Raw genomic sequence first — 12,583 nt, forward strand, 5'->3', positions numbered from 1 at the left:
GAGGAAATCTCATTTTCTAGCTTTTTCCTTTTCCCATTAGTGATTACATTTACGTTCATGGTTAATAGGGATTCCGCAAAGTTGTTATCTAAATGAAGCTTATAGAGGTCATTTTCTAATGAACCAGTACCGACAACATGAGAATCAAAATACACTTCCAAACAATTATGTCCAAACTTAAAATCATAACCAAAACGATCAAGTTTAGAAACAGAAATAAGGTTCCGAGTCATTAATGGAACATAAAGTGTATTATTTAAGTATAAATTGAAACCGCCCTCTAAAACTAATAAGAGATTCCAAATAGCTTCAACATGTAACTCATCTCCGTTACCGACTTTAATGATTATTTCTCCCTTTTGTAGCTGCTTCTTTGAAAAGAATCCATGCAATGAGTTAGTAACATGAACCATAGCACCACTATTATCCCACCAAGTATTAGAGGGAACATTAATTGAAAAACATTCATGGTAAGTAATATAGGATATATAAGGACCTTTCTTGTCTAACCATTCTCGAAATTTCGAGCACTCTCTTTGAATGTGTCCATGGTTCTTACAAAACTTACATTTTGGACCCGTTTCCTTGCCCTTACTTGCACTTGCCTTTGATGAACTTTCTTTTACGGAACTTCCTTTTTCCCATTTTGAACCTTTGTTACTTTTGAAAACTTTCTTACGAGTAGTCTTAGCGGTGGTGAGGTGAGCAACATCGGGTTTTTCAATTTACAACTTTTCCTCCTCTTTGACACACATGGCAATCAACTCGCTCATTTTCCATTTCTCCCTTTGAGTGTTATAATTGATCTTAAAATGAGCAAACTGAGAAGGAAGAGATGTCATAATGAAGTGTACGAGAAAACCCTCAGATATTTCCATGTCCATGCCCTTTAGTTTTGAGACCATGTCATTCATCATCATGATGTGCTCACGTACCCCACTAACACCATCATACTTTGTGCTAAGCATCTTAAGAATAAGGGTACTCGCATGAGATTTGGATGAGCCCTTAAATTGTTCCTCGACTGATGCTAAGAATTCTTTAGCATTCTCGGAGTCAGGAATGGCTCCTCGAATAGCAGGCGTTATAGAATTCTTCATTATCATTAGGGACATGCGATTTGATATTTCCCATATATCATAAGTTCTCTTTTGTTCAGCCGTACTTTCATCGGTTAGAGGTACTGGTTTATCAAATCTTAAAGCATAGTCCAAATCAATTATGCCGAGAGAAATCTTAATTTGATCTTTCCACGATTCAAAATTAGTTCCGTTCAAGTGTTCTATGCGAGGAATACAGTTTGCAATAGCAGTGGGTGTTAAAGCTGAAATGTAATGCTCATGCTCATTATTATGCTCATTAAGGACTATAATCATTTTCATGGTACATCAATAAATTAAATTTATATTTATAAAACTAGACTATATTAGTGACATAATAATAATAACAATAATAACACCATAGGGCAAAAGTTGGTATAATTAATTTAATCACAACACGAAATTAAATTTATTAAAGAAGTTGTGTGCAATTATTGACTTCTCGTTGGTTACTTCTAAATTCAGTAATGCAAAATTAATTTACAAATACATCACCGTTGGACAGAAATATAAGTAAAATAATTATAAATAATTTGTTAAATACCATACGATGTCTCAAAATTATGGGTCACCGTTGTGCTATCCCATAATCCTTAAACACCAAACGTAACTTAAATATTACTTTTCATTCACCATAATTATTTCAACTAGTAGTCTTCCGTTGGACCGACAACTAATCTTAATAGATAGGTAGTCATTAAACATGTTAGTAGAAAAATATAAAAAAACATGTTCCATAATGCCTTATAGTAAACGAACTTCACACAATTAATTATTCAAAATAGACATAAGCCAGGTAGATTTATTGGGAAGTCAAGATCCTTTTAGTCTATCAGATTTTTCGTGAAAAGTAAGTTTACATAAAACAAGGATTTTATATTGAACCAAAATGATGTCCAAAACAATTTTAATCATGAACATAACATAACTTGAAAAAAAAAACAATCGAGTGTTGCACTAAAACTTAAACTCTCATTATTTCACTTTAAACTTATAGTGAATTAAATACTTAAATAACACCCATTATTGGTAACAATAATTATCATTTTATTGTAAGTTATATATAATGTTGTAATCTCATTACACAATAAAATTATGTACTTGAAGTGATTAAGATGATTAGCATGATTTTGTAAAATGAAAATTAAAATAAGTTTGGTAGCAATAATTTTGTACATAAATGATTGCATAAAGCAAATTTAATTGTAATAAGTCGATTACTTCTGTTCATAATCTTAATAAAAGGGAAAAAAAATCCCCTTTCTTTCTTGAAGTAAACAGAACTCACAACAAAAGATTTATTTTAACAAGTTATATCAGAAATCATGAAAAAATAGTGTTGAATAATTTAAATCGATAGACACCAAAAGAATAAAATAATAATAATAGTTTATGTTCATATGATCATCACGATCATGATCATCATCTAAATATTAATATGTGGCAGAAAACATTTATGTGTGCATTAGTGTCGATTATAGCATATATGTGGTTGAGTTTTTTCCATTTACCCATACAATCATCCAAATTCCATAAGATTTATAATATATAAGTAGTAATGGATAATTAATATTGTTCTGTGACAATAAAACAATGATCGAACAACAACTGTAACAGTTATATGCCATGATAATGAATTACGAGTATAAGAGTACAATATTATGGATCATCATCATATAATCATCCGAATATTAACATACGAATTCAAGCTTATGAACTTTTTAGTTATTCAAAATAAATTATTCAGATTTAATGTATATGAGATCTCTCCGCTCTGATACCACATGTTAAACATAATATAATCATAATGTAATTCATTAACATAAATATTAAGACATAGGAGATGAGGCTTACTTGAATGAAAAGATGAAGTAGCCATAATCATAAAATAAGGATGTTGATCTTCTCCTTGATACTCTCCTTTAGTGATGGATTTAAAGTAATTGTAATGTGTTGTTATTGTGTATTTAGAGGTGAAGAATGAGCCTCTATTTATAGGGAGAGTTCAAGTAGGGATCAACTCCAAGCATTAAGGAGTGGTCATTCAAGATCTCCCATCAAGACTACACTGAAGACCATTCATTATGGTTAATAACTAGAACCCATGTTAAGAGTCTCATATTCATTATGGTTAATAACTAGAACCCATGTTAAGAGTCTCATAGCATTAAGACTTAAAAGTAAGTAGATGATTAGATGAATCTTTAAAGTCTTATAACATAAGGTGTATGTATAATCATAATATTAATAGGTTAGGACAACATTATGTAGGAATAAAATAAATATCTTACAAACCTATCCAACGACAATATCCAAATAAAAATATTAACTTTTCGACAAATAAATGTATACCCCCACATATGAGGTTCGACAAAGGGTAATCGCATATCATCAATACGTGATCTAGTGACGCATATTGAAAAATCCGATACATCACCAACCATCAATTGCCGTGCATCTCTATCTTGTGACAAAACTAAGTGACCGAGAGAATTAACCAAGTTCTGTACAAGAATTTTGTCTCTTGAACCTACATATTCACGAGACAAATTCTCTTACAATTCGCTAAGAATTCTAGTAAATTCGCGAAAACATGATTTTCGATCTCGTGATTGCAAAATTTCAGGTCAAGATTAAAAATTTATCTATTTTGACCATTTTTTAGACTTACGACCTTGTGACTAAGGCCAAAAACCAAACACGCAAGGTCACAAGAGGCCCTTGCGAATGCTATAAACCAGATACAAGGTTGCAAGCGACTCTAGAGAAAGACATGAATTTCATATATCGACCTCTAAACTTAGAAATGTCACTCTTATAATTTTGAAGTTTCGTTGATATTGAATAATAAACGTACTTTGACCTCTCATAACTTGCTTTATAAAATTCTAATTGACAAATCGATAAATTTACCACCAATAATGAGTAAAGTCACACGAAATCCCTCAATAAATGTTAATAGAAAACATAATTCAAATACCATAAATTTGTACTCTTAATGCAAGCTGCAATATGTAAACAAAATTTACAATTTGTTAAACGACCCCAAACCGATTTATTAAATAACTTGTAAAAATATGTCGTACTTTTTTTATACCAATAACAATAATTGCAACAACATAAGTTTTGGATCATCATAACGTGCTTAGATGTTAAACATAATTCAAAACGCATCAAGTACAAGTTTACAACATCGAGAACTCAAGTCCCATAATTTAACTAACGTTTAACATGACCCGTTTTAACCGAAGTGACCCATATGTGAGCATGACCGTCAGGACCATTACCAAAAGCACCTTCCAAACCACCACAAGAAAGCTAAGCCAATCCCTTACCCTTGTCCGTCGAAGTGCCACAATCTATAAAAAAATAAACAACGAGGGAGTAAGCTACAATGCTTAGTGAGTGCAATACTTATATGCATACATAGATAAACCACTTACTTGCGCAACTTACACATAACCGCATACAAGGTGGCATCACTAACGCATATAAACACAAAACAAGTACAAGCTAGCATGTTAATCGCATAAGACAATAATGTAACACGCTACACTCCTAATAACAACATATGAACACTATATGGTTAACCATACCCAAATGTACTAGATATCAAATGACTAGCACCAACAACCTGTGTACATGGACAACAAAAGCACCTCCCGGATGGCGCTACCATATACACCCAAATGTGGCCAACAAAAAGTTAAACCCAATGGTGACACTTACCAAATCCATCAAGTGGCCAACAACGAGTGGACTTTTATATAGTCAACACTCACCACTTTCCCCAACGCAACGTGACCAACAAAAAGTGAATCATTAAAGACATCACTCACCACTTTGCACCAAATGGCCAACATAGAGTAAATCCTTTACAACTGGATAGTACTCGCCACTAAACCCCGCAAGCAAACAATTTATATATGCACACATATAAATACTCCACTCACCTTGAACAACTAGATGAGTCTACAACCGAGCTAGGACTTCAAGCTTGATCCAATAGCAAGTCACCTAGCATAAACGCAACATCAAGCTATAACACTAGTAGCTTTACCCAAAAATTCCCAAGTGCAAATTTGACCCAAATTGCACACAAACCACTAACTAGGTCAAACAAGACCCCAATACCCCAAATCACTAATGGCTAGTGATTTTGACTCAAACTCTCCAAATCACAACCTATGGTCAAGTGCTAGAAGTACTTCATGACCCATTTCAACCAAAAGGCTAACTTTGACTCAAATTGGGTTTACACCCAAAATCATACTTTCAAACATACCCAAATGGGTTTCAATCACCAACATAATCACTAATTCTTGTGATTATGCCCAAATTGCAAGCCCTATTATAACAACAACATTTTCCAACCCAAAACCCACCCACACGGGTTAACAATACCTACCACTAGCTTCAAACACCCATTTGTGAGCTAGACGGGTTTTCTCAAGAACATGCACGTTCAAACCCTTACATCAAATTGAATGAAAATTGGAGTTAGGACTTACCACCACTATCACAACGTAGCTAGGAACAAGATGAACAATGTTATTTCTTGCACTTTGAAGAGAATCAACCTCCTTCTTTCTTAAACCAAGCTTTCTCTCACTAGAAATGAATTTCTCACTCTAAAAGAGATGTGAGAGTTTGTGTAGGTGAAATGAGATCCAAAACTGAGTTTGGATCAGTTTTAATGGTCCCAAATCGTCCACCAAGTGAAAAATACCAAAACACCCCAACTATCCCTTTTAAAAATAATATTTCAGCATTCTGCCACGCCTTGAGGCGCGTCGCGGCTCTTAGGCCCACGGCGCGGCCCTCAGTGTATTTTTTCAACAGAATTTTGCCATCGTTCCAACCTTCAGCTCACGCACAAAGGCGCGGTGCGGCTCTAAGGCCCGCGGCGCGGTCTAAAGCACAATTTTGTGCCAGTCATTACCAAATAAACTCTCATCAGATCAGGTCTAGTATTGAGGCGCTGCGCGGATCCTAGGCTCGCGGCGCGACTCTATGAGAAATTTTTCATCAGCCAAATTCAAAGAATCCTCCATCAGCTCATGCTTTTAGGAGCGGCGCGCCTTTCCCCTTCGCGGCGCGACCTAAAGCGAGGATTGAGAACCGGGGTGTTACAATTTGGGACTTCGACAATTTTTCAGTTAAATAATCTTGAAAAAAATACATGAGTAAAAAAAAAAAACGATTATCATGTCTAAACTATGAATCAAAAGACATGACATTTCAAAATTTAGTGGTCAAAATCTAGAATTTCACTAGCCCTAAGCCTAAAAAAGGATATGACTGAAATTTTCAGGTCATGACCAAATTCACTCATACAAGGGTGTTCCTCAAATAAACCCTTGTTTCTCAACACTCTCATAACCAAAGCTCCTAAGTATGGACATAATGTGGCTACACTCTCTCTCGCTCTTTGTTCAATGTCTTCACAACATAGTAAGCTACATGAATATTATCCCGACGGATAAGAGACCAAATCAAACTCAGTTCATCCCTGGTGACTTCCCCGCCATGATGTGCCTTGCCATGCACAGAACAATAAACGAGGTGATGGAGTATCCGATACACGGGGTTATTAAATCCCTAGGCTTTCAAAATATTGTGGTATGACTCTTTGGTAAACAATTGTCTTCAGATCTCTTCGACTTCGGTTTCTCCGTTGAGCTCCAATTGACTGTTAATGAAGAAATCCTGAGTACATTGTTTAAGGTCATTATGTATGTTGTCTCTTCATGTCTAAACGTAATGATTTTTTCTCTATGATAGTTGGGAGTTCTTTCGTTGAACTTGAAAGTGGCTATGAATTCAGCATACGGCTCTAGATACAATGGTTCATTTAGACTGAATAATGATCGTCATGTGGTATGAGAGTGCTGACCATATCTATTAATCTTTCCAATTTTCTCCCCAAACATAGTTGTTTAATATCTCCCAATTGATATACTTCATGTGCTCAATGCCTGTTTAGCCAATTTCTCATAAACAATTAGTTTTCGATCGACCGGGTCTAACAGCCTACGTAGTGATGCTGGCAACTCATCTTCGTGACCGATTTGAGCTCTTCTCGGATGCATCTGAATACACAAAATAATAGAAGATAGACTAAATGTTACAAAAATAATAAACGAGCATACATATACAGAAAAGTTTAAAGATTGTTTTAAAATAAAAAAATCAAAATGGGGGCTTTGAAATAGGCCTTTTTCATATGCATGTCTATACGATTTTATACTCAAATTTACCGCAGACAACTTTTAATATGCTAGTATGTCATACTTTAGCTAATTAACAAGTGCGTACCCGTGATTACAAAGATAACATTAAAAATATAAATTATCACCAGCTAATCGTTATCTTGGCTGTCGCTTAGAGCCTAATTTGAACTTCATACAGATTTAAAACTCATGAAAATTTGATTCTACCATATTCATGGCGTCTCACACATTTTTTGTTTTGTTTTTGTTTTTTAACCTACTTATTAGTCGGAGGTCCATTCGGAATCAATCTCTTTATCCATTGAACATTGAGAGGAGGATTTTATCTACTCTTGGGGTGTTTCACCATGGGTGAAAAAATGACTTCTCTTTATACTAAGATAGGAGAATGATTGTCTACATCTTACCTCATCCATACCCCACTTTTATAGGATTGAGTTTTGTTGTTGTCGTCGTCGTTATCTTTTAACTTAGTCAAATTTTCGACTACTTAAGCATCTACTAACTAAAAAAAAAAACTATTAATAGTACATTATAGTTAAATGATATATTCTTAATGTAAGTTTAGTAAATCCTTCTTAAAATATCTTTTACGCATTTTGCGTTTTGACTTAAAACTAGAAATTACGTTTGTAGGCTATAATGTACATTTTTAGGAAAGACCTAGCTATAACTGCAATATCATCCGTACGTTTATACCTAAAACATATATCTTCTTCGTTTTGGCCAAGAACTTAGAATCTAAGTTGACTAATCGCTAAAGTAAACTAATCTTGCTAAATTTAACAATTAAACATCAACCGTATTGTCTAAAAATTTCTCAATTCTAACCTCAACGATTAGTATGCTAGTTATTAATCCTAATCAGTACTAATCGCACCTGAAAACAAACAATTATCAACCACATTGCATAAACAAACGTATATGTAAACATAATCAAGCATAAAATACAAGATTTAACAAAAAGTAAAATTCAAACCCTACGTAAAACTCAAAATATTAAGCAAAATTAGTACCTTTTATGGAGTTTTAAACATGGTGATGTGATTAGGCGGAAGGAGAGAATAAGGAATGTTTAGAGATGTGACGACCCGGAAATTTCCGACCAAATTTAAACTTAATCTTTATATGATTTCGATAAAATAAGCAAAGTCTATAATGTTGAGCCTCAAAATTTTTGAACTATTTACATGAAAAACATTTAACCTTTGACTATTCCCGACGATTCACGAATAATTGTGTGTAAATAAATATGTATATATGTATATATATATATATATATATATATATATATATATATATATATATATATATAAGTGTATATGTAATAATACACTTTAATCAATTGGAATTAAAAATGTAAAATAATATACAAGATAAGAAAGTTGTTATTATAATAAATCTATGGCTAGATATATATGAATTCTATAATAATTATTATCATATGTATATTGGAATATATATATAAATAGTATATGTTGAAACTTATTTCCATAATGAAAGAATATAATATTTTAAATAAATATATATAATAATAATTATATATATAAGACAATTATATTTTCATATGCAAACACGTATTATATAATGTACTTATATTAAAATTTATAAATATTAAATATTCAACATATGTTATCATATAATATATGTTGTATAATTATAATATATAATATTAATATGTTAAATGTATTTATAAATTAAAAATATAATAGTTATACTAATGTTATTATTACTTTCATTATTAATATTAGTATTAATATTGATATTAATATTAATATTAAAATCAGTATTAGTTATAATATATATAGATATGAAAGTTGATACATTTAATTTGTTATAGTAACATTATTACTAATATTATTGTTATCATTATTAATATCATTATTATTATAATTATTAGTAAAGTTTAATTTTAGTTATTATTATGATTATTATTATTATATAAAATTATTATTATCATTATGTTTATTACTCTTATTATTATACTTATTATTATTAAGTATTACTTTGATATTATTATCATTAATATAATTATTACTTCTATTATTATTATTAGTATTTTTATTATTATAACATTATAATTATTATTATTATTAATATTTATTAATTATTAATTTTAATTAAATATAAAATCGATTAAGCTAGATTAATTAGGGAAATTTGTTGAATATCGTTATCAAAATCTTTTCTTGTCTCTAAACTGGTTACAAGTCAAAAATCAAATTTCACATACAACCAAAATCAGTTAGCAATCCGTATCATTCTTTTTATTTTTTTATATTTTTTCTGTCTTTTTTCTTTGGAACGAATAAAATTGTCGACCCATTCTTCCCTATAAATCAATCGAATTGCAATATTATTGATAAAAGCATTTCATTTGTGATGACCCGGAAATTTCTGACCAAATTTAAACTTAATCTTTGTATGATTAACATTTTCGACACGATAAGCAAAGTCTGTAAACTGAATCTCAAAATTTTTGAACTACTTTTATATATTTAAATACCCTTCGGTTGTTTTCGACGATTCACGAACAATTATATGTAAATAGATACATATATACTATAACTTGAAAAAGTAACAATGTATTAATTGTTTGATATCGTACATTAAACTTATTGGTTTAAATATCTATTTGAATATATATGATAAGTTGAAATATTTATTATTAAAATTAATTATAAATAACTTCCAATGTGTATTTAAAAACTGATTTATGTATAAAGATATATACTTATATATAATTTCAAGTTATTTAGTAAACGATAGTAACATTCGTTTATTGATTTGATTGATATTTAGATAAGTTAACTAAAGCGTTTAAGATGAACCAGTAAAACACTAATTTGCTACAGTATTTTCAAATTGCTACAGTACCCAAAATGCTACAGTATTTTCGAAAATCACTATTTGCTACAGTGAATTGCTACAGTAAAAAATGACTTTGCTACAATAACTTTGCTACAGTAAAACACTATTTCAAAATGAATATATATATATATATATATATATATATATATATATATATATATATATATATATTAACAAATAGCGATACGATGATTTATAGAAGTAATGACCAAAACACTCAAATGTATAAGTTATACCTCGAGTGGTATAGTTTATGGATGATTTAAGACTATATTTTGACAAAGGTACGATTCACGAAACGTAAAGTGCTAGTTTTCTAAGCGTACGAAAATGCGTTTGAGAAACCGGAACCGGAACATAAGTCGAGTAACGACGTATGACTTTTTGGGACAAAAATTACAAATCAACTATGCACATGAATTTAATATAATATATAATTAATTATATAAATTATATATATTATATTAATATTTAAATATGTCGACAAGCAAGAAAACAAAAGGATTGTGTGCTGGACAGCCGGCCCATGCGATCGCATGGGATATAGCCTTCCCAGCCATGCGATCGCATGGACACCAGGGACAGGCCACAACTATAAATACCCGATCATTTCTGTTTCTGATCTTATTTTAATTACTCCGTAGATATTTATTTATTTTATTTATTATTATTATTATTATTATTATTATTATTATTATTATTATTATTAAGATTAATATTATTATTAATCTAATTATTATTAGTAATATTATTAGTATTATACATAAAATACTACGGCGAGGTTATGAGCGTGTCACTTTTAAAATAAATTTACAAGCAACCTAGAGCTAAGGAAATTATGGGTTATTGCCAAGGAGGTTATGGGTAATGTTCGGGGGGTATATTTATGAATCAAACCTAGTGTTTATCATCTCCGTTACATCTACGTACTTTTCTACAATATTGAATCTCGATACTGATACGTTGAGATCTACGGTTATTTGGTAATCCGAGTTTCGATCAAATTTTGGTGAACGACTTTATATGCTGCTAAGGTGAGTTTCATAAGATCCCTTTTACTCTCTACATTTTTGGGCTGAGAATACATGCAAATGCTTTGTTAACCGATATACAATATTTATATGCGTGAGTTTCATTTGTTCCCTTTTTAATTGCTTTTGCAATATACATTTTTGGGCTGAGAATACATGCAATTTATTTTAAACGCAATGGATACAAGTACATACTTAATTCTACACTGAGTTTAAACCGAAAATCCCTTAGCTTTGGTAACTAGTAACTGCCAGTACATAGGATGTGGACTGGTGGGCACGAATAATAGTATATGGATCCATAGGGCTTGACATCCCCGTCCGAGCTAGAGCGCTAGCCTTTTAACGGACGTGTTTTATTTGAGTTTAGGACACGTTGGTTTACGTGTATTAAAACGAATGGGGTATTTATCATTATAACGTTAAAGTTTAGTTACCAGGGTGCTCTGTTATGTAGAATCTATTGATAAATGTTTCTGAATGAAACAACTGAAATCTTGTGATCCATTTTTATATAATCTATTGATAAACGTTTCTGGATTAAACAACTAAAATCTTGTGATCCACCTTTTATGTAAAACCTATTGATAAACGTTTTGAATAAAACAACTGAACTTTTGTAATCCACATTGATATACGGATTATGTGTAATATTAAAACTATGAACTCACCAACCTTTGTGTTGACACTTGAAGCATGTTTATTCTCAGGATTCTAGAAGTCTTCCGCTGTTTGCTTATACGTGATACAAGATATGTGCTTGGAGTCATACATGCTATATACAAGAAACTTGCATTCACCAAACCATTACCATGTATCTTATTTTGACTGTATTGTCAACAGATGTATTATTGTAAACCATTTAAATGGTGATTGCCTATACGTAGGAATCATCAGATGTTAAAAACCTGGAATTTATATATTCATTTATGAAATACCTTTTCAAACGAATACAATGTTACAAAATGTATCACATAGAGGTCAAATACCTCGCAATGAAATCAATGAATGACGTGTTCGTCCATATGGTTTTGGAGCGATCGTCACAGTTGGTATCAGAGCTTTGGTCTTAGCGAACCAGAATTTGCATTATTGTGTCTAACCGGTTATTGTTAGGATACATTAGTGAGTCTGGACTTCGACCATGTCTGCATGATAAAAGTTGTTGCTTATAATTTTTTTGTTAGAAATTACCTGCTTATCATTTCTTGTGTGGAAAATTACCTGCTTATCATTTGTAGTCTAGACACACCTTATTGCATGGATTGCATGACTAGTGTATAGACAAAATGAATATCTTAGCGTATATGTTACTGTTACCTTTACTTGACAGTTTCCGAAAGTTTCT

The 12,583-nt window shown here is 31.4% G+C and overlaps 1 protein-coding gene across 1 annotated transcript; it reads right to left on the bottom strand.

The window, feature by feature from the left end:
• Window positions 1-725: 725 nt before the first annotated feature.
• LOC139870384 (uncharacterized) lies at window positions 726-1,376 on the bottom strand. Its single transcript, XM_071858196.1, has one exon. The coding sequence runs from the start codon at window positions 1,374-1,376 to the stop codon at window positions 726-728; it is 651 nt and encodes a 216-aa protein (XP_071714297.1).
• Window positions 1,377-12,583: the final 11,207 nt, after the last annotated feature.

This window comes from Rutidosis leptorrhynchoides, chromosome 10 (assembly GCF_046630445.1).
Source record: "Rutidosis leptorrhynchoides isolate AG116_Rl617_1_P2 chromosome 10, CSIRO_AGI_Rlap_v1, whole genome shotgun sequence".
NCBI lineage: Eukaryota > Viridiplantae > Streptophyta > Magnoliopsida > Asterales > Asteraceae > Rutidosis > Rutidosis leptorrhynchoides.